The 21,982-nt window shown below is 48.7% G+C and overlaps 2 protein-coding genes across 6 annotated transcripts in view; both read left to right on the top strand.

Annotated features, from left to right (window-relative positions):
• The window catches only part of LOC110317970 (probable inactive 1-aminocyclopropane-1-carboxylate synthase-like protein 2), a 19,316-nt gene extending 16,276 nt beyond the window's left edge, over positions 1-3,040 (top strand). The window contains exon 15 of the mRNA XM_021192761.1: positions 2,961-3,040. Coding sequence (XP_021048420.1) covers positions 2,961-3,040 — 80 coding nt within the window. The remainder of the gene's footprint in view (positions 1-2,960) is intronic.
• Positions 3,041-5,693: 2,653 nt separating this feature from the next.
• Positions 5,694-20,078, top strand: Accs (1-aminocyclopropane-1-carboxylate synthase homolog (inactive)). 5 transcript variants are annotated; one of them, XM_029536348.1, is made up of 16 exons: positions 5,694-5,862; positions 6,803-6,900; positions 7,678-7,947; positions 10,062-10,121; positions 11,515-11,585; positions 12,595-12,664; positions 12,939-13,005; positions 13,595-13,692; positions 14,183-14,260; positions 15,468-15,568; positions 16,337-16,426; positions 17,240-17,285; positions 17,373-17,514; positions 19,196-19,338; positions 19,443-19,596; positions 19,693-20,025. In XM_029536348.1, exons 3-16 carry the CDS (start codon positions 7,726-7,728, stop codon positions 19,788-19,790), a joined length of 1,440 nt encoding a protein of 479 aa, XP_029392208.1. In that variant the 5' UTR covers positions 5,694-5,862; positions 6,803-6,900; positions 7,678-7,725; the 3' UTR covers positions 19,791-20,025. The 5 variants fall into 5 exon arrangements, with proteins under 5 accessions (XP_029392208.1, XP_029392206.1, XP_021048966.1 ...); XM_029536346.1 differs by having other exon boundaries at positions 7,657-7,947; XM_021193307.2 differs by lacking the exon at positions 6,803-6,900 and having other exon boundaries at positions 7,657-7,947; positions 19,693-20,078.
• Positions 20,079-21,982: the final 1,904 nt, after the last annotated feature.

The raw sequence follows: 21,982 nt of genomic DNA, 5'->3' as shown, positions 1-21,982 counted from the left end.
GAGGCGAAAAGTTCACGGAAACTTAGTCTCCTGGAATCATGGCATCCTGTATAATGAATGCTCCAATGTCCTTGCTTTAGTTGGAAAACAGATCCATGTGCTTTCCCTTAATACATAGCCAAGTTAGATCCTAGGCAGTCAGTCCTTGAGCTGACCCTGGGTTTAGGCAGCTAACTCACTGCCCTACACAGGAATTCACCATTCTCTAGGAAGAAGGACGTTTGTGATCTAAAGAGGAACCAGAGTAGATACTTAGAACCATAGATAGCTGAGTTATACCCATACACAAGTATTTACAATGGCCTGGGCGGGGGGGGGGGTTGGACTATAGGAACTATGGCAAGGGCATGAAGCCCTTGCCCCCCGCTACTAAGTTTAAGCTGACTTTAGGTGGAGCTGTTTTTGATCCCAGCTGTTAACATCGAATTTTATCCCAGTTGGTTCCTGCCAGTCCCTCCATGTTTGCATTCCTCTGTTTTGTGTAACTTCCCTATTTTCTTCTGTATAGTCTGATGCTTGAGTTGACATTACATTCAGATATTACATGCTCAAAAAAAAAAAAACCAAAAAAAAAAAAACCAAGTGCTTTGCTCTGCAAGCATGAGGACCTGAGTTCAAATCCCAGGCACCTCATGTAAAAGCCTAGGCATGGCTTTGAGTTCCCGGATCCTCAGCACTGGAGGAGGGGGGCACACAAAGGTGTACCATACATATGATAAGCAATCAAGTCTAGTCAAAATGACAGGAAATCCCATCTCAGTGCAGCAAGGTTGAAAGCCTTAGAGGAAGATCTTGAGGTCCTGTTGTGACTTTCCCATGTGACATGCATGCACTCATGCATACTCAACATATACACTCATGTACACTCACATACACTCACATTCACACATTCTCACACACTCGTACATACACTCACCTACACACTCAGACACCCATTCACACTCACACCCATACACACACCAACACACACCCACCAGTATACACACTCACCGACACATACATACATAATACACACTCACATATACATTCATACTCAATCACATACACACTCACACAGAGACACACATATACACACACTCTCCTGTCTGTGGCAGGCCTGTAAGGAAGGGAAATGACCCCTAACTGGATGCTGAAGGAGCACTAAGTTAGTTGTACCATCTTTATAAGCTCACAATCTTCCATTCTTATGAACGGCTGAAGGACTGGATGTGGTGTTATGGGTATTCCTGCATTCAAATGCCAGAGATCTTCCAAAAGATTTTAAGACAAATCTTGGAATGTTAGTTTGTTCAGGCAGCTATAATAAAATACCAGAAACTTACAAAGAATGAAAAATCTCTTACAGTACTAGAAGCTGCAAAGTCCAAGAACCCAATAGATGAGTATCTGGTGGAGCCAGCTTCTTTCTTCCTGTGACATCACGTGATGGGGGGTGCTGGGGCTCCCTCTGCTTTCATGATCTGATCACTTCCCAAGGGTCCCACTTGGTAGCTGTCATTTGAGGGGTGAAGATTACACATATGAATTTCAGGGTTGGGAATCATAGACCCCAGTTCCCAGAACTGGGATTTTCCATTTCTGTCTCCTGACATCCCCACTGTTCACACTGTGCCCACCTGAGCTTCTGGGAAGCCCTTGCCTAGTGGAGGCTGTGAAAGGCCTAGAACAGAGTCAGAATCTTATGGAAGATGGAAAAGTTGATAGAACTCACTGAGAGCTCTGTTTACTTGTGTGGGTTGTGTCCATACACATTCCTCTGGGAACAGGTTTGTCCCACCTCTCTTTGTCTTTCTATACAACCTAGGCTGGCCTTGAACACACATCTTCCTCAGCTTCCCCGGTGTGAGGATTACAGGTACATGTCAGTAGCTCTGGTAGGTCCTCCCCTCCTCTTCCCCTTCTTCCTCCCTGTCCTTTTTTTTTTTTTTCAATCAATGAAGGGAAGTATATTGCTTTTCTCAAGCACCTTAAGGAAGGGCTTATTTTAGCTCATGGTTTATTTTGGCTCATGGTTTGAGGTTTCCGTGCACTGTGGTGGAGAAGCAAAGCTTTGGCGTGAGCAGCAGAACCTTTAGCTCTGAGCCTTTCTTTAGCTGTGGCAGCAGAACACAGGGCAGTGGGCATGCTGCATCCACAGCCAGGAAGCAGAGATGAATACTGCTGATCACCTCACATTCTCCTCTCTTATCCAGACTGGGACCCCAGCCTGTGGGACTGTGCTACACACACTGAGGGTCACTCTTCCTAAGTTAAGCCTTTCTGGAAATAAACTCAGACACACCCAGAGTTGTGTATTCTAGGTAGTCCTAGGTAGTTCTAAATCCAGTCAAGTTGATTGCAGAGATAAACAGGATTGCGGAGATCACAGGAAGTCGTTTAATAAATCCTGATTCTTCAAAGTTTATCGTGCTAGATAATATTCTTTAGAGACTGGTTTTGAACCAGGTATGGTGGTGTATACCTATAGTCCTAATACTCAAAAGGCTGAGGCAGAAGAATTGTGGGGCAAAGGCCAGCCTGGGCTATATAGTGAGACCTTACCTCAGACAGAAAGGGAATTCATTGGAAGAGCCCAGGCAACCAGAAGCACTCTCAGGACCTTTTTGAAGGAAGGTAGTAGTCTTTCTGGCGTGAACAGGAGGAGACATGCCTCCCATGGAAAGGTGAGTCTGTTTCTGTGTCTGCTCAACTCAATATTCAGATGCGGGGGGCGGGGCTGGTGAGGTGGCTCAGTGAATAAAGGCACCTGCCATGAAGCCTGATGACCCGAGTTTGATTCACTAGCCTCACACATTGGGAGGGGAGAAGCGACTTTCATAAGTTGTCTTCTGACTTCCACATGCATATAATGACACACGCCCGAAGTAAATAAATATAATTTTAAAAAAAAGTCTGTTTTGTTTTTTTTTTTAAAGTTCTGGACATTGCACTTTCTTGTCAACATTTGCTGTTTGTTTTAGTTCCCCCCACTCCCCATGGCTATGACAACTACCTGAAAAAGCGGTTTGAGAGCAGAAAGAGCAGTCATGGTGGCCCATAGTGGTATCTGCTTGCAAGCCTCCAGACTTGAGAGGCAGAAGCAGAACGAACACTACATGTCTGAGGCCAGCCTGAATTATCTAGGAGGTCCCAGGCCAGCGAGGCTGCCTAGTGACACAGCAAGATTTTGTCTCATGGCTTTGGTGGTTAATCTTGATTGGCAACTTGACTAGATCTGGAATCCACTAGGAGGCAGGTGAGCTTTTCTTTTCTTTTCTTCTTTTCTTTTCTTCTTTTCTTCTTCTCTTCTCTTCTCTTCTCTTCTCTTCTCTTCTCTTCTCTTCTCTTCTCTTCTCTTCTCTTCTCTTCTCTTCTCTTCCCTTCCCTTCCCTTCCCTNCTTCCCTTCCCTTCCCTTCCCTTCCCTTCCCTTCCCTTCCCTTCCCTTTTCTGTGAGCTTTTTTTCTGATTGGGTTCATCGAGACGGGACGAGCCACCCTAAGTGCGGGTGACACACTGTGGTGGCGGGCAGAGGGAGAAGCTCTTGCTCTTACACTGCTCTTACACCAGTGAGGTGAGTTTACTCAGGTTTCAAGCCATCTACCCTGCCGCTGTGTCTGCTACTGTATTGCCACCACCTGTCACTAACATCAGAGACAAACCTCTCCACCCTTCTAATGTGGACTGTTGACCAGTGGCTCTCCCAGAATCCTCCAGGTCTTCAGTATTAGGGTTCTGTACAGGAAGAGGACTAATGTAATATATAGTCATATAAATTCATATGTAATATGACTTATTAGCATGACTTACAGGCGGTGAGCCACCTAATCCAACAATGGCAAGCTCTTGATAGAAAGTCTGAGAATCCAGATGTTTGGTCCATGAGGCTAGTGTCTCAGCTTGTCTTCAGTATACCTCAGAACCCCCAAAAGTAGGCTCTGGTGCTAGTGAGAGAGGCCCTCAGGAGAAGGATAGATATATGAATTTGCCAGCCAGAATGGGGCAAGCTGGAAAAAGCAAAAATTTCTTTCTTCCATGACCCTTATAGAGGTTGTGACAAGGTGTGGCCCAGATTTAAGGTGGGTCTTCCAACCTCAATGATCCAGTTAACTAAAAATTCCTTCCAGATGTGCCCAGCTGCTTGCTAGTTATTTCCAGATGTAGTCAAGTTTACAGCCAAGAATAACCATCACAAGTCCACCCCTTGTCATCTTGACACACAATCACCTCTTATACCATGCTTAATTTCCAAGTGAAAAAAAAATGAGGTCATGCCTATGTCTAAAATGATGTAACCATCTCATGTACAGCCCTAAACATAGTATGTATTTTAGAACAGGTGGCAGTATTCCCTTGAGGGGCATTCTTTTAGTATCTCATAACTTAAATATGATAACCACTGATATTATCTTAATTGATGTTAGCATTACATAATAAGGAATTTGACAAAAAAACCCAAATATCTGTACAAACACATTCTTAACACAATGTGACAGCAACATTCACATGGATCACAATCCTCACTTCAGCAGTTGGTTTGAGCTGGTATTTATAACTACCTTCCTCTCCTACTCATCTGTATTTCCTCTGTCCTCCGTAAGCAGCACCTCGATAGGTCTTGGTGTTTTTCCTGGAAGAGTGACCCATACCAAGGACCCTTATAAAAAGTAGCATTCACCTGGGGGCTTGCTTACAGCTTCAGAGGGGAGTGCGGCCACAGGCAGGTATGGTGTTGGAGCAGTGGCTAAGAACTTACATGATCCTCAGGCAGAAGGCAGAGAAAGAGATGGGGCTTGGCTTTTGAAACCTCAAGGGCCATCCCCAATGACACACATTTGCCAACAAAGGTACACTTTCTAATTCTTAAACAGTCCACCAAATGGGGACCAAATATTCAAAAACATAAGCCTGTGGGAGGCCATTCTCATCCAAACTACCACAACTTCTGTGACAGATTGGAGCTACGGAGGCATGCTACCTTGTCAACTTAGCAATCACTGGTTCTCAGTGTCTCCTGTGTGAGCATAGCCATTGTTGAACTATCTAGATCATGCGCCTGCTCTACTCTGAGAAGCTTATAGGTGACAGTATTATATTTGCATAGATCATTATTTATCGGTCTAAGCCTCATGGTCTGTGTTTGACAGGAGGTTGTTTCCTTGCATAACTATAAGAGGTGGAGTTATTCGATTTGGTATTTGCACTCAATTTAGCATGCCTCTGGAGGCACACAGTGAAAACGACTTACAACTTCTCGTTGCCTTCTTGCGTTGTTTTCTGGTACCTGGAGCTGATTTTTTTTTCCTTTGTCTCCTCACATCTCTAAAAATCTATTTAGTATAGACTGGAATTCAAAGAAGCCCACCTTTTGAGAGCTATTCATTCCTGGAGTCCCCATGGCCATATGAATATACATATACATGTCGATACATTTCTAGTTTTCTTTTGTAAATCTTTTTTTTTTTCCCCCGGGGCTTGAGAGAAGCCTTTACAAATAGATGGTGGGGAGATCTCATGCTTAGGTGATGCTCAGGAGGGTTGGTGTTTCAGCGGGGAAGAAACTTTCAACCTTCAAATGGATCTGACCAAGTGTGTCGGAAAAGCTAGAGGTATCTGAGCTCAGCCAATGAGAGAAGGAATGGAGTGGGCGTGGCCTTGTCTTAACCAAGATCCTCCACCCCTCTGTTTCTTTCCCGTTTCTGAGATCAGACTCCGGTTTCTGGCAGACAGGGAAGTGCTGAAGACCAGAGCTTCCTCTTCTGCGACCAGGAGTCAGGGCACGGACTCCTTCCCTGTGTTCCCGCCAGATCGCCAGGGGGCAGGCTGCTCCAGAGTCACGGAGGTCCGGTCCTGAGAATACCGCGCGTGAAAACCCAAGGTCCAAAGTAGGTGCTGTATCCGCCACGGTGCACCGAAGGGGTCGGGTTCGCTCTTGATCGCTTCCTGCCCTTAGGTCTGGAAGTCTCTGTGGTCCCGGAAACCCCTGGCGGGCCCTGCAGACCATTCTGTCTTGGCTGTCTTGGTTGGGCTGGTGAGATCGCTAGGCCTGATTGACTACAGCGCCTTGAGCTCCTGCTGGGTTCTGGCTGCACTTAGATCTGTGCCACGTTGCCCACTGCCCGGGCACTCGGTAGTGTTCTTCAGATCTAGGCTATCGGTAGAGCAGGGGTGTGCTTTGCCAAGTCCTGCCACCTTGGGGAGAACCCCAAGATTTGCAAAACAAAAGTAAACTGTGAAACTGCGGGGGGGGGGCACATTTTCTGTGTCCTCATCAGCAATCTACCAAGTAAGACTTGTACCTTAAGACAGGGAAATCAGGGCTGGTGAGATGGCTCAGTGGGTAAGAGCACCCGACTGCTCTTCCGAAGGTCCGGAGTTCAAATCCCAGCAACCACATGGTGGCTCATAACCATCTGTAACAAGATCTGACTCCCTCTTCTGGAGTGTCTGAAGACAGCTACAGTGTACTTACATATAATAAATAAATAAATCTTTAAAAAACAAAAACAAAACAAAACAAAACAAAAAAGACAGGGAAATCAGAGAGCATTTGTGACAGAGTGATTCATGTTTTAGATGTTTGGCCACCAGCCAGAGTTTGGTAGGAGCCTTATCACCCTCAGATCCCCACTGTTACTCTCTGAGGTGGTTATTGGTCCACCAGAGCACAAGTGTGGCATGACAGAGGATTGCAAGGCTCCTACATTTTGGTAGGTAGGAGACCCTCCTCTGTGGCCCTTGTGTCCTTTGTGAGTAGAGACAGGATCCAGGAGTACCTGCACTTGTGACTCCTATTCCCCCTTCACCCACAACCCCCCACCCCAGGTTCCCACCACCATCTGCTCCTGACCACCCATCACACAAGAGGCCCAGAACCGTAGCAGTGATCTGCTTGGGAAATAGCCTGGTGGTTTGAAACTGAGGTGAGCAAGCAGGGGCAAAGATTGTTGGTGACCCCCGAGGTTGCAGAACTAGAAACAAATGCAGAAATGGAGCTAGCTAAAGCCACTGTAGATTAACTTTGTTTCTATGTAGCAAGCCTGGTGTGGTGCTCGTAGGTCCTCAACAGATTGTTTGTTGAAGTGTTTAACTGGATAAGAACACAAGGGATGGTACACAGCTTGCATGAAGAGGCAGATATCTTAGTTACAGCTTCTAGGGAGGCAGAGAAAAGAGGGTCACTTGAGGACAAGAGTTCAAGGCCAGCATCAGGCAACCTCAGGGGGAAAACCAGGAAAAAGAGAGAGAGAGAGAGAGAGAGAGAGAGAGAGAGAGAGAGAGAGAGAGAGAGAGAAAGGGGGGCAACCAGCCTAGGCAGTAAAGTGTAAAATGCTTTTCTTGCTTTGCAGTTATGAAGACCTGAGTTTTATCTCCAGAACCAAATAAAAATAGCCTGATGTTCACTCCTCATCACTCCAGAGCGGGGGAGATGAAGACAGGCTGGTCTCTGGGCCTTACTGGCTAGCAAGTCTAAGCTAATCTGCAAACTTTAGGGCCTAGTGAGAGACCCTGTCTCAAAAAGCAAAAGTGGACAGCTCCCAGAACGATATCAGAGGATGTTCTTGGGCCTATACACAGACAGACAGACAAACAGACAGACAGACAGACAGACACACACACACACACAGGATGAGCAGAAACCCTTCCTTCCGCAGGCATGTGCATTTGTGTTTTGGCAGATGTTCTGTCTTCCTCAGAAGGAATCCACGGCACCTACTACCTGCACAGACTCAGCCTCCACTCAGGACATGGAAAGTGGTTATGGTGATGGTCTGCAAGGAGAATGTCTCAGAAAACCAGACCAGAAGCAGCCCAGACTCTATGGAGTGGGTGACCCCACGGCCACATTCTCCTCTGACAGCTCCTGCCTGTCCTCCAGAGGAAGAGTCATCAAATGGTTCTGGGACTCGGCTGAGGAGGGCTACAGGACCTACCACATGGATGAATATGATGAGGACAAGAACCCCAGTGTGAGTGAAGACCCCTCCCCACTGCGACCCAAAAGCAAACTAACTGCAGGGCAGTCAGCACCCAGCTTGCTCTTGCCTGGCTAGAGTTACGATCCGCAGGCTCCAAGACGGCTGTTAATGTCTGCTCTATACTCTGTTCGTCTCTGAGATGGGTCAGTAATGTCTGCTCTGTAAGAGTCAACATTAAGTGGGACCAGGGATATTGAAATTAACAGTGCTTATCATGTAGTACTCTTGATAAATAGTAGCCACTGTTATTATTCATATCATCTGCCTTGATTATAATTTATTGTACATAATAGTTTGGCAGGTCAAAGAGCTACACAATAACCCTTAATAGTTTTGATCTATTGAGCATCCATTAGGTATCAGTGGCTGTTCTGGGCACTGGTGTCATAGCTGTGAACTCAAATCCTGCCCTGTGTATTTATATTTTAGTTGAGATAGGCAGAAGAAACACACACACAACACTTACTGATAGGTACTGCAAAGAAAATGAAGACAAGGTAAAGGGGACAGGGGATGATGGCAGGCTGGGAAATGTTGCTCTTTGACATAGGATAGCAGAAGGCAACTTTACTCTGGTGACATTAGATCAAACGCTTGAAAAAAAAAAAAAAGTGAGAGATTGTGTTAGTTCTCCATTGCTGTAACAAAGCACCCCAGATCTCAGCAGCTTAAGCAGCAAAGAAACATTTCCCAGTTGCTGGGGTTCAGGGCTCTGGGTGGGTGTTTTAGGGCAGGGGTTTCCATCACAGTACCCTGAAGTTGATGTTGTAATCACATCTGAAGCCTTGCCTGGGTGGTGGGACTTGAACAGGTAAAAGGCTCCATCTCCACGTCCACCTCTTGGTGGGCATCTGTTCCTGTCCACATGGACTCCCCCCGCCCCCAGGACTGCCTCAGATATGACAGCTGACTCCCTCCAGGGCAGATGATCTAAGACAGAATATGAGACTGTGAGTACTCAGGATGGAAGCCACATGCTTTTATGACATAACCTTAGACGTGACATCCCATCAGTTCTGCCTGTCCTTTCCATCAGGCGCAGTTGGCAGGTTTCAGTCTGTATGCAGGGTGCTGTGGTAGAGGCTACCCACCCCCAGGAGCCATGCAGCTTTGATAATGGCTGGGACAAAGGCCCCAGTCTGGATGACATCAGCAAGCAGCAAAGGGACCAACTGGGCTGCAGTAAAGTCAGCGTGGTGGGAGATGAGTTCAGAAAGGCTCTGGATTTTTGTAGGGACTCATGGGACTTGGTGAACAGGGAAGGGCATGAAGTGTTCAGGAGAGGAGCAGATGTCTGATGCAGCCTCAGTAAGACATTATAGGGTTTCATATGGAGTCCATATGGGGAGTGGACAGGAGAGGAGGTGGGAGCTTTGGTAGTAATCTGGACAGGAACCGTGGTGGCTCACACTAGGAGCTCGTTGTCTGCCTGTGGAGGAAACAGTTTCCTTCCCAGGGGTGGCAAGCATGGCCTGGTATGTGTCTAGCTCCCAGCTCATTCACATTTAATGGTTTTTGTCTTTTCTGATTCCTTCACTGCTTGCAGAAGGCAGGGGTCAGGAGTCCGTGCCCTCCATTAGGGTAAGCACCTATGGAGAGGCAGCCAGATGTTGTGTCCTGTTAGCTGGGTCCCCTAGGGAGTCATTTGCACTGGCATGGGGGGCTGTCCACTGAACACCCCCACTCTTGATGTGTTCCCAGCAGAGTGTGATTTCTAATGTTTTTGGAGAGACGTTTCGGTGTCTTGGGCATAAATCTTTCTTTAGGGAGCTAGCTATCAGCAGGGAGCTGTACCCTGATCCCTGGGGCATGGGGGCAGAAATTGAGTGGTTTTCTAAGGGCAGGAGAGTACTGGAAAGAGACATGGAACTCCAAGAAGCAAAGAGCCCCTTCCAAGTGGAGCGTGGCAAGGCTTCTTGCCAGAGATGGTATTTGGATGCTGTTGGAAATAGGGGATGGGAGTTTGAAACCTAGTGAGTGCCCTGCTTGAACAAGATAAGGAGGGATGGTGGGAGGATGGGTTGGTGCCCACTGTGCTGTCTGTGCGTTCCTCGGGCTCCTTGCTGGCAGTGCTTTGCCATGCTCATCCTACCCTTTGTCTGCAGGGCATCATTAACTTGGGCACCAGTGAAAACAAATTGTGCTTTGACCTTCTGTCCTGGCGGGTGAGTATGTAGACTGGGCATCACCAGCTCCAGGGAAGTGAGCTCAGGAGCTGACATCACCAGCTCCAGGGGTTTCTTGAATCCTTTGCCACAGTAGCCTGCTGCATGCCTCAGTGGTCCTGACTTAAGAGCCATGGGACATGGATTCCAGATTTGCTTTGGGAACAACTGTACTCTCCTCTCCCCTCTCTTCCCCTCCTCTCTCCTCCTCTCCCCTCTCCTCCCCTTCCTTCCCTTCCCTATCTAGTCTACCAACAGAACTATATCCATCCCTGGTCCTTAATTTTATTTTTCTTCACTGGAGAGTGAACCCAGCATTTATACAGTCTAGGCAAGCCAAACTACACCCTATTTTTATTTTGAGACAAGGTCTAGGTTGCCCAGGCTGATCTTGAACTTGGTCTACAGTCTGGGAAAATCTTGGATTTGCAAGGCCTCCTACTTTAGCCTCCAGTGAAGCTGGGTGCACTGCCAGGCTTGGCTTCTATGGCTCGTTCTAATCCAGCTTGCAAAATTACTTAATATTTTATCAGATTTCTGAAAAATTCATCAGATGTCTCAACTCTCCAAAAATATATTTAAAAAACACCTAAAATTAGTTTCAGTAATATTTAATTTACCTAATATATCTAAAACATGACCATTTTAGCTGGTAATAAATGTACAATTATTGATATCTATTAAAACTTGTTTTTATGAAGTCTTTACAGTTCAGATTAGCCACCTAGTAAGTGCTCAGTAGCCACAGAATACCAGTGGCTTCCATGTTGGACCAGCTCTAAGGGGTGGTAGAAGGGAGGGGAATGGCCGGGCGCAGGCCTGGAGACTTAGATGATCCTAATTCTTCTGGCCCCTGTCCAAGGACATGGTGTCATTGGCTCTCTTTGGCCTTGTAGCCACAATGCTCTAGTGCCACTAATCCAGTACCCGTTTATACAAGGGATGGTCTGAAATTTGCCACCGTAAACAAAGGGTGAGATCGAGTTGAGCCTGCAGGAGACAGTGCCTTGAGTCTCCACTAAAGTTGGATCTAAGGCCAAGTTGATATCGCCTAACTCTAGGGCCTTCCTGACCTCTGGGAAGGCTGAGCAGCCTGACTTCCCACTGCTCCTCTTGCACCCACCCCTCTTGATTTTTGTTGTATAGAGAACCATAGCCCAAAGTTCTGCATGTCCTTTCAGTTCTGCCACTTGCTAGCTCCGTCGCCCTGCCATCACTTTGTGATCCTTGGTTTGCTTGTCTGTGAAATGGACCCGGGTACGCTGTCCTGTGATCCTTTTACAGTTTCTCTGAGGAGCAGGAGAAACCTCTGCTGATGAAGGCCATAGTGCTGGGTGGATGCAGGCGGCAGTGCTGGCCATCAACCTTGCTCTTTTTTCCTATGTGTCCCCAGCTGACACAGGGTGACATGCTTCATGTGGAACCATCTCTGCTGCAGTACCCTGACTGGAGAGGACATCTGTTGTAAGTAGTTGCCCCAGGCCAGTGGGTCCCAACATAGGACCTGTAGGTCCCTATGGAGGTAGAGTAGAGGTGGGACACATTTCTGGTTGGTGTAACAGAAAGAAGGATCTACTGGCTAGTGGTGTGCTCTTAGCCCTGTAGCGCAAAGGGGAGCACCTCAACGAAGAATTGTTCTGCCCACCACATCAGTTGAGCCTGAGCTGGCCTTAGGCTGAGAACATAATTGTGGCAACCCGGTGACTATGGGCTGGCCCGTCAGCCTCAGCTCCGTCCCTAGAACTCCCAGCTTGGTTCCCGTGACCCTAAGTCTGTGGCAAGTGAGGAGTCTGCCCTTACTTTTCTAGGAGCAGCCATCTTGTTTTAGAGATGACAAGGGGCCCCGTCTCAATGGTTTGATGGGTCAGAAAATGGTACCTACTGTGCTGTGTACTGATCATTTACTGAGGGTCAGGCACTGTTCTAAGGGATTCATGGTCCGGCAGGACCTGACCCAAGATGTGTCCCAAAGCTCACATTCTTAGAATAAGGTCATCAAGATGGTGAGCTCTGGGGCAGGACACTGGGCTTGAGTAGGGACTCTGCCACTTACTAGCAAGGGAGTCACTTCCTTCAAATTCCCTCAGTTTCTGTATTTGCAAAATGGGGATGATAGTAATCACCGTCACCATGAAACGGTCTCTGAATACCATCCGCGTCATGCTGAAGCTCTGTAAGAGCCATGGTAACAGCTCCTGCCATAATAGTGTTGATTGTTATCATTATCAGCTAGATGTACATAGTGTTTTATCTCTTCTCCTGCAGTCTCCTGGTTAGGTGGGGTTGGGTGACCTAGGCCCAGAATGCTTTGTGGCTGGATGGGGGAGGGTATGGTGGAGTAGAGATAAATGTCTGCCACCTTGGGAAGGGACGATGGGGGCAGTGGTAGCCACCTGCAGGCTCCCAGAGGGGCTCTGGAGTAGACTGGACTGAGGATGCTCTGACAGTATTGTATTTTGTCGGTCTGTTCTAGCCTCCGGGAAGAAGTGGCAAGGTTCTTGTCTTTCTATTGTAAGAGCCCGGCACCCCTCAAACCAGAGAATGTGAGTCACGCCTTTCCTAGGGGTGAGGGGTGTCAGGAAGGGCGCTTGGGGTCTGCCTCTCAGTTTTACTTCCCAACACTTCCCCACCTTTGAGAGAGATCCTGTTGAGTGATCAGTTCCATCTGTCATTCCCTTGATCAAGAGCAAGGTGCCCAGAAATCAGCCTGGCTGGGAACCAATCGAGACCTTTGTCAGGGGGGATCCCCAGAGCACTTTCCATGGCCCTTGTTCTTCTCTGTCCCCTGACAGGCATTCTTGTCTCCATCACTCCCAGGTGGTTGTTCTGAATGGCTGTGCCTCTCTCTTTTCTGCTCTGGCCACAGTGCTGTGTGAGGCAGGGGGTGAGTGGACTCCATGCCCTACTCCCTCAGTTTTGACCAGGACTGGGCTGGGCTGTGACCACGGTTGTCTGACTGGGGTGCTAGGGGTGGAGCCCAGGGCTTCATGTATGCAAGGGGAGCTCTCTACCTACTGAGCTACACCCCTGCTCTTAGGAATTTTGAACTATGACAGACTTTCTGGCTAGTGCTGCGTGGCGGGGTATTTTCGTGTAATGCTGGACAGTAGCAGTGAGCCCCCCCCCCCCAACTCTGCCTGCAAGCAGCCATGAGATTGTGAGTCAGCACCAATACTCTGCCCTATTATGGGCTGCTTGGATAGTCAGGAGATCAGGTGGGCCACATACATTTTTATATATTTTTACCTTATAGAGGGTTAGTCTGGATGTGACCCCATTATGAGTGAAGGAGCCTCTATACTAGAAAAAGCCTGATTTGGGGGATCCAAGCTTTAAGGTTTTGGGAACTGAGAGCAAGAATATGCCCCAAATGTTCCCCAGAGATGGCAGAGGCTAGGAAGGGCGGTGATACACATGACAAGGCCGGTAGTATCCTAGCCAGAGGCCAATAGGCTGTCTGTTCCTGCTCCTAGAGGCTCTCTTGATCCCCACGCCTTACTACGGAGCCATCACTCAGCACATCAATCTCTATGGCAATGTCCGACTGGCCTATGTCTACCTGGACAGCAAGGTAAGAGTGCCTGCATCCCAGTTCTTGCATTTGAGTTTTCCTGTAGGCAAGGGTTTCCTGGTTCCGAGTCTGTGGGTGTGTGTGAAGGGAGCCTCTGTTAGGGGCTTTGAGGCTGCTGTAAAATGGTAGTGGTGCCTTCTGTTGTTGCATGGACACCTTTGCCTGGGTTCTCTGGAAGCTCCAAGTCACAGGTTCTAAGATCCTGGATTCATGGAGAAGCCAAGGATCAGACCCATAAATGAGAGGGTGGAAAGGGGAAGCTTAAACCTTGGAAGTCCTGAGAGCCAATCAGAGAAGCCTCGCTGCCTCTGCCAGAAACCCAAGAGATAAGGGTGGGGTGGAAGGCAGGAAGGGGAGACAGCCCTTCCTGTTTTTCAGAGACTGTATGCAAGAGGCTGGAGATGGTAGGGAGAGAGTCCTAAGAATTCAAGTTTGGGGTCTGGGCTATGTCACTGAACTTGGCTCCTGATTTTGGTGGGTCTTTCCCCAGGTAACTGGACTGAATACACGCCCCTTCCAGCTCACCGTAGAGAAGCTGGAGATGGCCCTGCAAGGAGTCAATTCTGAGGTTGGAGATCCAGTCAAATCTAGGACTGGGAGTGGGTGGGTTTCAGCAGGGGCTGGCCCCTTCCTCTCCTGGGAATTGGGCTTGTAACATTGATAGGGACATATGGGGGGTAGATTATGGAACCATCCTGGGACTGGAGGTCAGGTAGAATCCTGTATCTATGGAGGGCCTTCCCATTAGAAAAAGACCTTGAAACCACAGTGTACAGAGAACCAGGGAACTTTATCAGAAACTTCCCCCTCACAATAAAGGGTAGCAGGAGGTGGTGGGATAGGATCATAATTCATTTTATATATGCAGGAAAATGTCAGGAGTGAAGCCCATTATTGTTTTTAATGAATGAATGTGCCTTAGTTACTGTTCTATTGTTGTGAAGAGACACCATGACCAGGGTAGCTCATAAAATAAAGCATGTAATTGGGGTTTGCTTACAGTTTTAGAGGGTTAGTCGATTATCATCATGGCAGGAAGCAGACAGGCACGGTACTGGAGAAGTAGCTGAGAGCTTTTCATTCCGGTCTGCAGAAAGACACTGGGCTTTGGAAGCCTCAAAACCCACCCTGAGTAACACACCTCCTCCAACAAGGCCACACCTCCCCCCATCCTTCCCAAACAGTTCCACTAAAGACCAAGCATTCAAACATATGAGCCTATAGGGGGGTGGGTGGGGGTGGGATTCTAATTGAAACCACCGCAGCATGCTAATTAAAAAGAAAGGTCCGCCTACTCTAGTGCTTTATTTCTGCTTCAGGGTCAAATGTGGCTCGCGGGAGTCTATAGTTTAGTGAGTCTCTGGCAAATTGAGGGGAAGCAGGTAGATCTTGCTCCTTAAGAAAGGCAGAGACCTAAGTTCCCACGCTTGCTTTCCGCCCCTGTTCAGCATCTGTGTCCTTCGCTGCATTTACCATTGCCATTCACGCGGTCAAGTGCCCAGTGCAGGCACTGTGAAAGTTCTCAGTTCCTCCGACACAAGCAGCCTCTCTGCCAGCAGCTGGCACGCTTCCCCGCTCCCTGCCTGCTCCCTTTCCATAGCTGGGACAGCATGGCAGATGTCAGTCTGCGACCTACTCATTTGCTTCTTGTTGGGTCAGAAGCCTGTCCCTGCCTTGTGTTCCTAGGCAGCTACCAGTCTCATCCAATGAGCCTGTAAGGCTCTGGAGTGGTGGTGGTGGTGGTGGGACACTGAAACACCCCCTGGATGTTTCAGGGTGTCAAGGTCAAAGGCCTTATCCTCATCAACCCCCAAAACCCTCTGGGTGACGTCTACTCCCCGGAAGAGCTGCAGGACTTTCTGAGATTTGCCATGAGGTGAGTTCCACCTACCCCACAAAGTGGGCAGACAGAATCCTGATGTGCCCTGGGGCAAGTCCTCTGACCCCTGTGGGCTGCTACCTGCTGTGGTGTCTCCCCATCTTCTTAAAAACATTACCAGCTGTAATGCTCTAGGGCCAGGTGCCATGCTGAACACTTTATGATTTATGCATTTACATATTTATGTACTTATGTATGTGTTTATCTGCGTTCACGTGTGTGAATGTGGAAGGTAGCAGTCATTCCTCAGCTGCTCGGTTTCACGGGTCTAGAGCTTGTCAAGTGTGAGAGGCTATCTGGCCAGTGAACCCCAGGGCTCTGGGTGGCAGACCCGGGCCTTCTTGTTTGCAAGGCAGCTCTTTACTGACCAGACCATCTTCCCAGCTGAGCCTTTCGGTGTTGTGTCTGTGGTTCGACTCACAGCAGCCCCAAGAGAAAAGGAACACTTAGCATCCCTGCTTGATGGAGCCTCAGAGTGGTCCAATCAGGAGCGGGAGCAGACATGAGTCTGAGTCTATTTGTGTCCATCCCACCGTGGAGGACCCCAAGGGTGCCTCCTCCCCCCTGCAGTGATTCGAAAGCTCCAGCGTCCTCTGCTTTATGTGCGCAGCCTCCCATTTGTGAAAATATAGACCAAGTGGGCAAGCAGCTTGGTAGCCCCGGGCTACACTGTGACACCCCCTACCCCCGGGTTTCTGGTGTACTGCTACCCAACGCTGAGTGACATACTTTGGTTCTCTCCTTCCCGTTACCTACCCACTCCAGGCACAAGCTGCATGTGATCATGGATGAGGTCTACATGCTCTCTGTGTTTGAAGAGTCTCTTGGGTACCGCAGTGTCCTCAGCCTGGAGAGGTGAGGCTCCCACTGCAGCTAATTCTACCAATCTCTGGACTGCCTCACGGTTTCCCAGCCTCTATCTGGGTCAGCTCACAGGGCCTGCCCTGCCCCGGGGTGGTTCTCTTAATATCTGCTTGGTCTCACTGGTCCTCAGGCTAGGGTCAGTGAGGTAGACCAGGTCTTCAGATTATTCTATGGCATTCCCAAGAGCTCCAAGGGGGAGGAAGGGCACTTGGCATTCATTGAGGGGAGATTTGATATATGGGAAACTGGACTCTTGTTGTTTCCTTCGTACTTAGAGTAGCTCCATTTTCATCTACCCACCAGTCTGTCTGTCTGTCCATCTACTCACCCATCCATCTGTCCCCCCACTCCCATTGTCACCCACCCATCCTTCTATCTATATTTCTAGATAGACGAAGGTCCCAGCAGCTAAGGACACAGGTAGCCATTTCAATGACAGTGGCAAGACCGCTGAAAGGGGTGTGGCACGGAGCTGTGGGAAGGTCTGTTTGAGGGACCTGCTCAGCCTGGATTCCTGGGTTGGTTAGGGAAACCCTTTGAGGAAACGGTTTTTGAGCTAAATTCTAGCTCAGATGTCAGGTCTGATGGTTTCCCCACACAGCTCTACCATAGACATAGAACCGGTGAGCTCGGCTTTATTCTCATATAATGCTATTTATAGACACAGGCAGCAGCCTGTCTGCTGACCCGTGCTAAAAGAAGCATGAGAATTGGTGGCTCAAGACAAGAGACCCAGTTTCATCCATCCATGTATCCTCAATCTGCTGTCTCTGGGTCACTTTCGTCTCCACGTTCTCTCTGTAGGCTGCCTGACCCCCAGAGGACACACGTGATGTGGGCCACCAGTAAGGTGAGTTCCTGGCTATCCTGGGCGGAGGAAATGGAATCAGTTTCTCCTGTGAGGGCCAGCCATGGCCTAGCACGTGTCTTCTTATAGGACTTTGGGATGTCTGGGCTACGCTTCGGTGTACTGTACACAGAAAACCAGCACGTGGCTACTGCTGTGGCCTCCCTCTGCCGCTATCATGGCCTCAGTGGCCTGGTCCAACACCAGATGGCACAGCTGCTCCGGGACCATGGTGACTTTCTGGGTCTAGGGGCTCGAAAGAGGAGTGGGGTTGGCATGCACAAGGACTTGCTGGGGCTCACGGGTGTCTCCTCTGTGGAGGAACTTAGGTGATGTCTGAGACTGTCGTTTCTGGGTCCCGGCTGTGCTCAGTTGCTTGCTTCCTGCCTATGGAACATAGTTCTTCACCTCCCCAAGGCTCAGGTTCCTCATCTGTAGAGTAGGGCTGATAACAGTGCTAGGCTGAGTATGACCTGTAATCTGATTAGAACCCATGGTATACGATGGGTGCTTGGCTAATGTGAGCTCACAGGCCGGGTGCAGCGCTGTGCCTCTGTACTCCCAGCTACTCGGGAGGCTGAAGCAGGGGGATGCTTTATGGACAGGAGTTCCAGGATAGCCTGGGCAACATAGCGGGACTCCACCTAAAAGTAAAAGCGAACTTAAGATTGTTAGCTTTGACCACTTTGAAAAGAGACCAGGAGTTCCTGAGAAATGGCTGTGATGGGGAGGTTCCTGTCTGAATCCTGGGCTGTCTCCCGCTTCCAGCCGTGGGTTAGATGGTGAAATTCTCCTGTGATTGTTGTTCATTCAGCCTTTCAGATGTTCTTTTGTCCATCTCACTGCCTCCCTAGGGCCCTGAGAAGAAATTCTATATAGTTTCCCATCGTTTTAAAGATGAGGAAAAGGAGGACCAGATGCTAAACACCCAATCTAACAGCCTAAAGTTTTGTAGAAATAGTGACAGTACCTCATGTTGGTAAGGGAGGAGAGCTAGGCCATTGCTGACGTGGTCAGAAGGCGTTTCAGCCACAGTGAAGAACAGTCCCTTAGTTTTCTATAAACACACTTATCAAAGAACCCAGCAGCCAGAGCGCCAAAGGCAGAACCTCTGTGAGAAGTTACTTCTTTCATGTCGCCAACATCTGTAAATGGTGCCCCCCCCCATGCGTTGATACACAGTGTCCCATCCATGCTGATACAATAAAATCTGTGGCCCCTGTGGGTTTCTGTCCAAGATGCTGTAATAGTAAGGGAAGGTAGTGGCTAGACATTACATGCCACATGAGGCTAGTTTGGGTGACATTTGGGGATGAACAAAACTGTCACGATAGATAGCATCAATCACAGAAATGGGGATAAGTCAAATATCGTGAGGTCACTCAGAATCCTGATTGTGGTGTGGTGTGCCTTCGTAAGTATATAAATGTATCATAATTCATTCAGCTGTCCATCTCCACCCCCATCCCCTCTCACCCTTTACCCTTACCCCGCCTCCCGCCAAATTGGCCAGTAAGTCATGAAGATCAGGGAAGGAGCTGAAGTTGCCAAGGTCTGCCTTTCCTGTCTTGCTGGAGGCCCTACTGGGAGCAGGTCCTTGGTCTGTGGGGTTCTGAGTACCACTTTATAACTGCAGGCACCTTTGGTTTGGTTCCCATCCTGAGGGACTTTATCCTCTGGGCTCCTGAATGTGGTCCAGGACCTGGAGCTCTCAACTGCATACCTGGATCAAAGGCACTTTATACTGAACACTGAACTCCCAGCCCTGAGTCCGTGACTCAGTAAGCCGTGGGAGGGGAAAAAAAAAGCATTCCCACAGTGCTGGCTGCCGCGCCCGCCCTTCCATCGGTTAGCATTGAGACGAATGCAACTGTGTGAAGATGCATGGGGGTTTGGTATTCCCTTCCCTTTAGACTGGATCAGCCAGGTGTACCTGCCAGAAAACCATGCCCGGCTCAAGGCTGCCCACACCTATGTCTCAGAGGAACTCAGAGCCCTGGGGATCCCCTTTGTGAGTCGTGGGGCAGGCTTCTTCATCTGGGTTGACTTGAGAAAGGTAAATCGAGTTGAGGTGTGGGTACCGAAAAATGCCAAGCCTCCATTTGGCAGGTGAAGGCAGTGGAGGGTCTCCTGTGTTCTGAACTTCTTCCACCCTCCCAGTATCTGCGCAAAGGCACCTTTGAGGAGGAGGCGTTACTCTGGCGCCAATTTTTGGACAACAAAGTGCTGCTGTCCTCCGGTAAGACCTTTGAGTGCAAAGAACCCGGCTGGTTCCGCGTGGTCTTCTCGGACAAGGAGAACCGGCTCCGCCTGGGTGAGCAGTCTCTTCCCCCAGCCTCCACACAGCATCTTCTGGGGCCCCTGCTTCTGACCCCAGCAGCCCCCGTGCTGACAGCATCTCCCTTCTTAGGAATGCAAAGGATGCGGCAGGTGCTTGAAGGACAATTTCAAGTGGTAGAAGATGCCTCTCCCTGTCATGCTCAGGAGCCACAAAGCCAGCCCAGATGAGCTGCCCATTGCCTCTCACTGTTCCTGTGACTTGGGCCTGTGGGGCTACAGGAGACTGAGTCTGGATGTGCCATTTGTCAGTGGGACTCACCACTTGGCTTTGACCTTGAAGGACTTTTTCCTGCCCTCTGCTAGCAGTGGGAGTTTACACTGATATTCATCTTGAGCTGTTGCTGTCCTGTATTTAACAGGATTAGAATCAGCAGGAAGACTTGTGAACAGTGTACAGTTTAGAGAGTCGTGACAGCTCCTTTCTAGGATACAAGAGTAAAAAAGCAACTGTTCATTTGTGATGGTGCCTTCCTGCCTCTTTCTTGTTGCCAGGGAAACAAGCCAGAGGATTAGTGCGCACGCGTGCGCGCGCACACACACACACACACACACACACACACACACACACGCATGCACGCACACAGGAGTGATAACTCCAAGGATGTTATTCCAAATCATGTTCCAATGGATGGAATGAATTATGTTTATTCAGGTCTTTGGAGGCCTCAGACAGGCCTCAGCTTGGGATGTAGAGATAAATACTTCATGGTGGGCGTTAGGAGGAACTTCTTGGTGGAGCTGAAATGCCCCTCAAGTTCTGGGATTCCCTTCTTACCTGGGAAGGAGATGCCTTCATTGCTGTCCCCAAAGATATGGCCTAGCAATGGCTAGGGAATGGGAAGGGACAGGAGGCTGTATTTCTGAACCAAGGCTGTCTGGGGCCAGGCAAAGATTGGTCTTTCTGTGCCTATGAAGGGGCTGCCTATTCCATCTGAGGGGTGCTTTGGTGAAGATCCCAAATGAATGTCTGGTTGGTGGCCTGCACGTACAGTACCTAGAGTCACAGCTGCAAGAGTAGCTGAGGCAGGAGGATTACTTGCACCTGTGAGTTTGAGATCAGCCTGGGCAGGAGTCACAGATGCAACATAAAGAGTGGAAATCAGAAAATTACTCCTAACCCCAGAATGAACCCATTTCGAGTGTGTCACTGAAAACAGCATAGCCGAGGCTGGCCCAGACAGTCAGGTGTGCCTTGCAGGCACCCATCGCTGTGCTCAGGATATCCTCTCACAGATGAGGAACCTTAGTCTTAGATGGAATGATATTCCAAACCTCATAGCTACAAACTCTCGGGGTCAGGACCCAAGTAAGAGTAATTTGCTTTGGTTCAGAATCTGCGTGTGGTGGGTTGGAGAGATGGCTCAGTGCTTAAAAACATTTACTTTTCTTCTGAGGACTTGAGTTCCCACAGTGGGCGGCTCATAACCATCTGTAACTCCAGTTCCAGGGATCTATTCCCCCTTTGGCCCTGTGGGCACTGTATACACATTCCCGGTGGAGAGGACAGACAGACAGACAGACACACACACAGTCATAAAAAGGAATCAAATGCGTTTATTACGTGTGTTATTATATGTGTTATCAAATGTGTTACTGTTTATTTGTGCGTTGCTTTCTGCTGTTTTCCTGGCTGGTCTGTAGATCGCCTATGTTTTCTGTTTTGTTTTTCTCTGTCATTAGTTTACTTTTCTTCCTTTTCTTAGATTTTTTTTTTCTGGATTTCCCCTCTTCATCTTCTACTCATTTGTACCATATGCTGTATCTTCCTGCTGGCTGTTATCCTAGAAAATATAAAACCTACAAACAACTTGTTAATAGGTAAGCAAGCATGACTCAGCTTTCCCTATAGCAACGGGAAACCTCGGATCCCTGGTGACCCCTGGCTGGGTTTGTGGTCTGTGTTCATTTGCGCCTTTCAGTTTTGACCCTGCAAAGTCTTGTTTTACACAGGCGGCGTTCGCTTCAGGTGATCACAGAGTCATCCCGTCCATCCACTGGGAGCCATGTGTCTTCTGTCTGTTGTGCAGCTCCTGGGGTGGGGTTGGAGAGTCTGCTAGAGACCGACTTTCAATCCCTGCTTGTCTGAGGATGTCGGTTTTGCTCCCGTTTTGGAACATAACTTTACTGGTTATAGAATTCTGTAGTTAGTGGTTATTTTCTGATTTCCTCTGTTCATGTTGCATCTGCAACTCCTTCCAAGACAATGTGTCAACTCACTCCTGTCCCAGTTTCTTCATGCCTTTAAAGGACAGTATCAGGTTGCCAAGATGGTTCAGCGATGAAGAGCACCAGATGCTCTAACAGAGGTACTGAATTCAGTTCCCAGCAACCACATAGTGGCTCACAACCATCTATAATGG

This window comes from Mus pahari, chromosome 3 (genome assembly GCF_900095145.1).
Source record: "Mus pahari chromosome 3, PAHARI_EIJ_v1.1, whole genome shotgun sequence".
NCBI classification, from domain to species: domain Eukaryota; kingdom Metazoa; phylum Chordata; class Mammalia; order Rodentia; family Muridae; genus Mus; species Mus pahari.
This window is presented reverse-complemented; position numbering and strand designations above follow the sequence as displayed.

What these genes read in the sequence shown, in the direction of transcription:
- Accs (XM_021193307.2), top strand. Translation starts at nt 7,657, where the DNA reads ATGTTCTGTCTTCCTCAGAAGGAATCCACGGCACCTACTACCTGCACA. An exon ending in TTTCTGAGATTTGCCATGAG is followed by an intron (nt 15,569 to 16,336) that starts GTGAGTTCCACC and finishes TACCCACTCCAG; the next exon opens with GCACAAGCTGCATGTGATCA. An exon ending in TGATGTGGGCCACCAGTAAG is followed by an intron (nt 17,286 to 17,372) that starts GTGAGTTCCTGG and finishes GTCTTCTTATAG; the next exon opens with GACTTTGGGATGTCTGGGCT.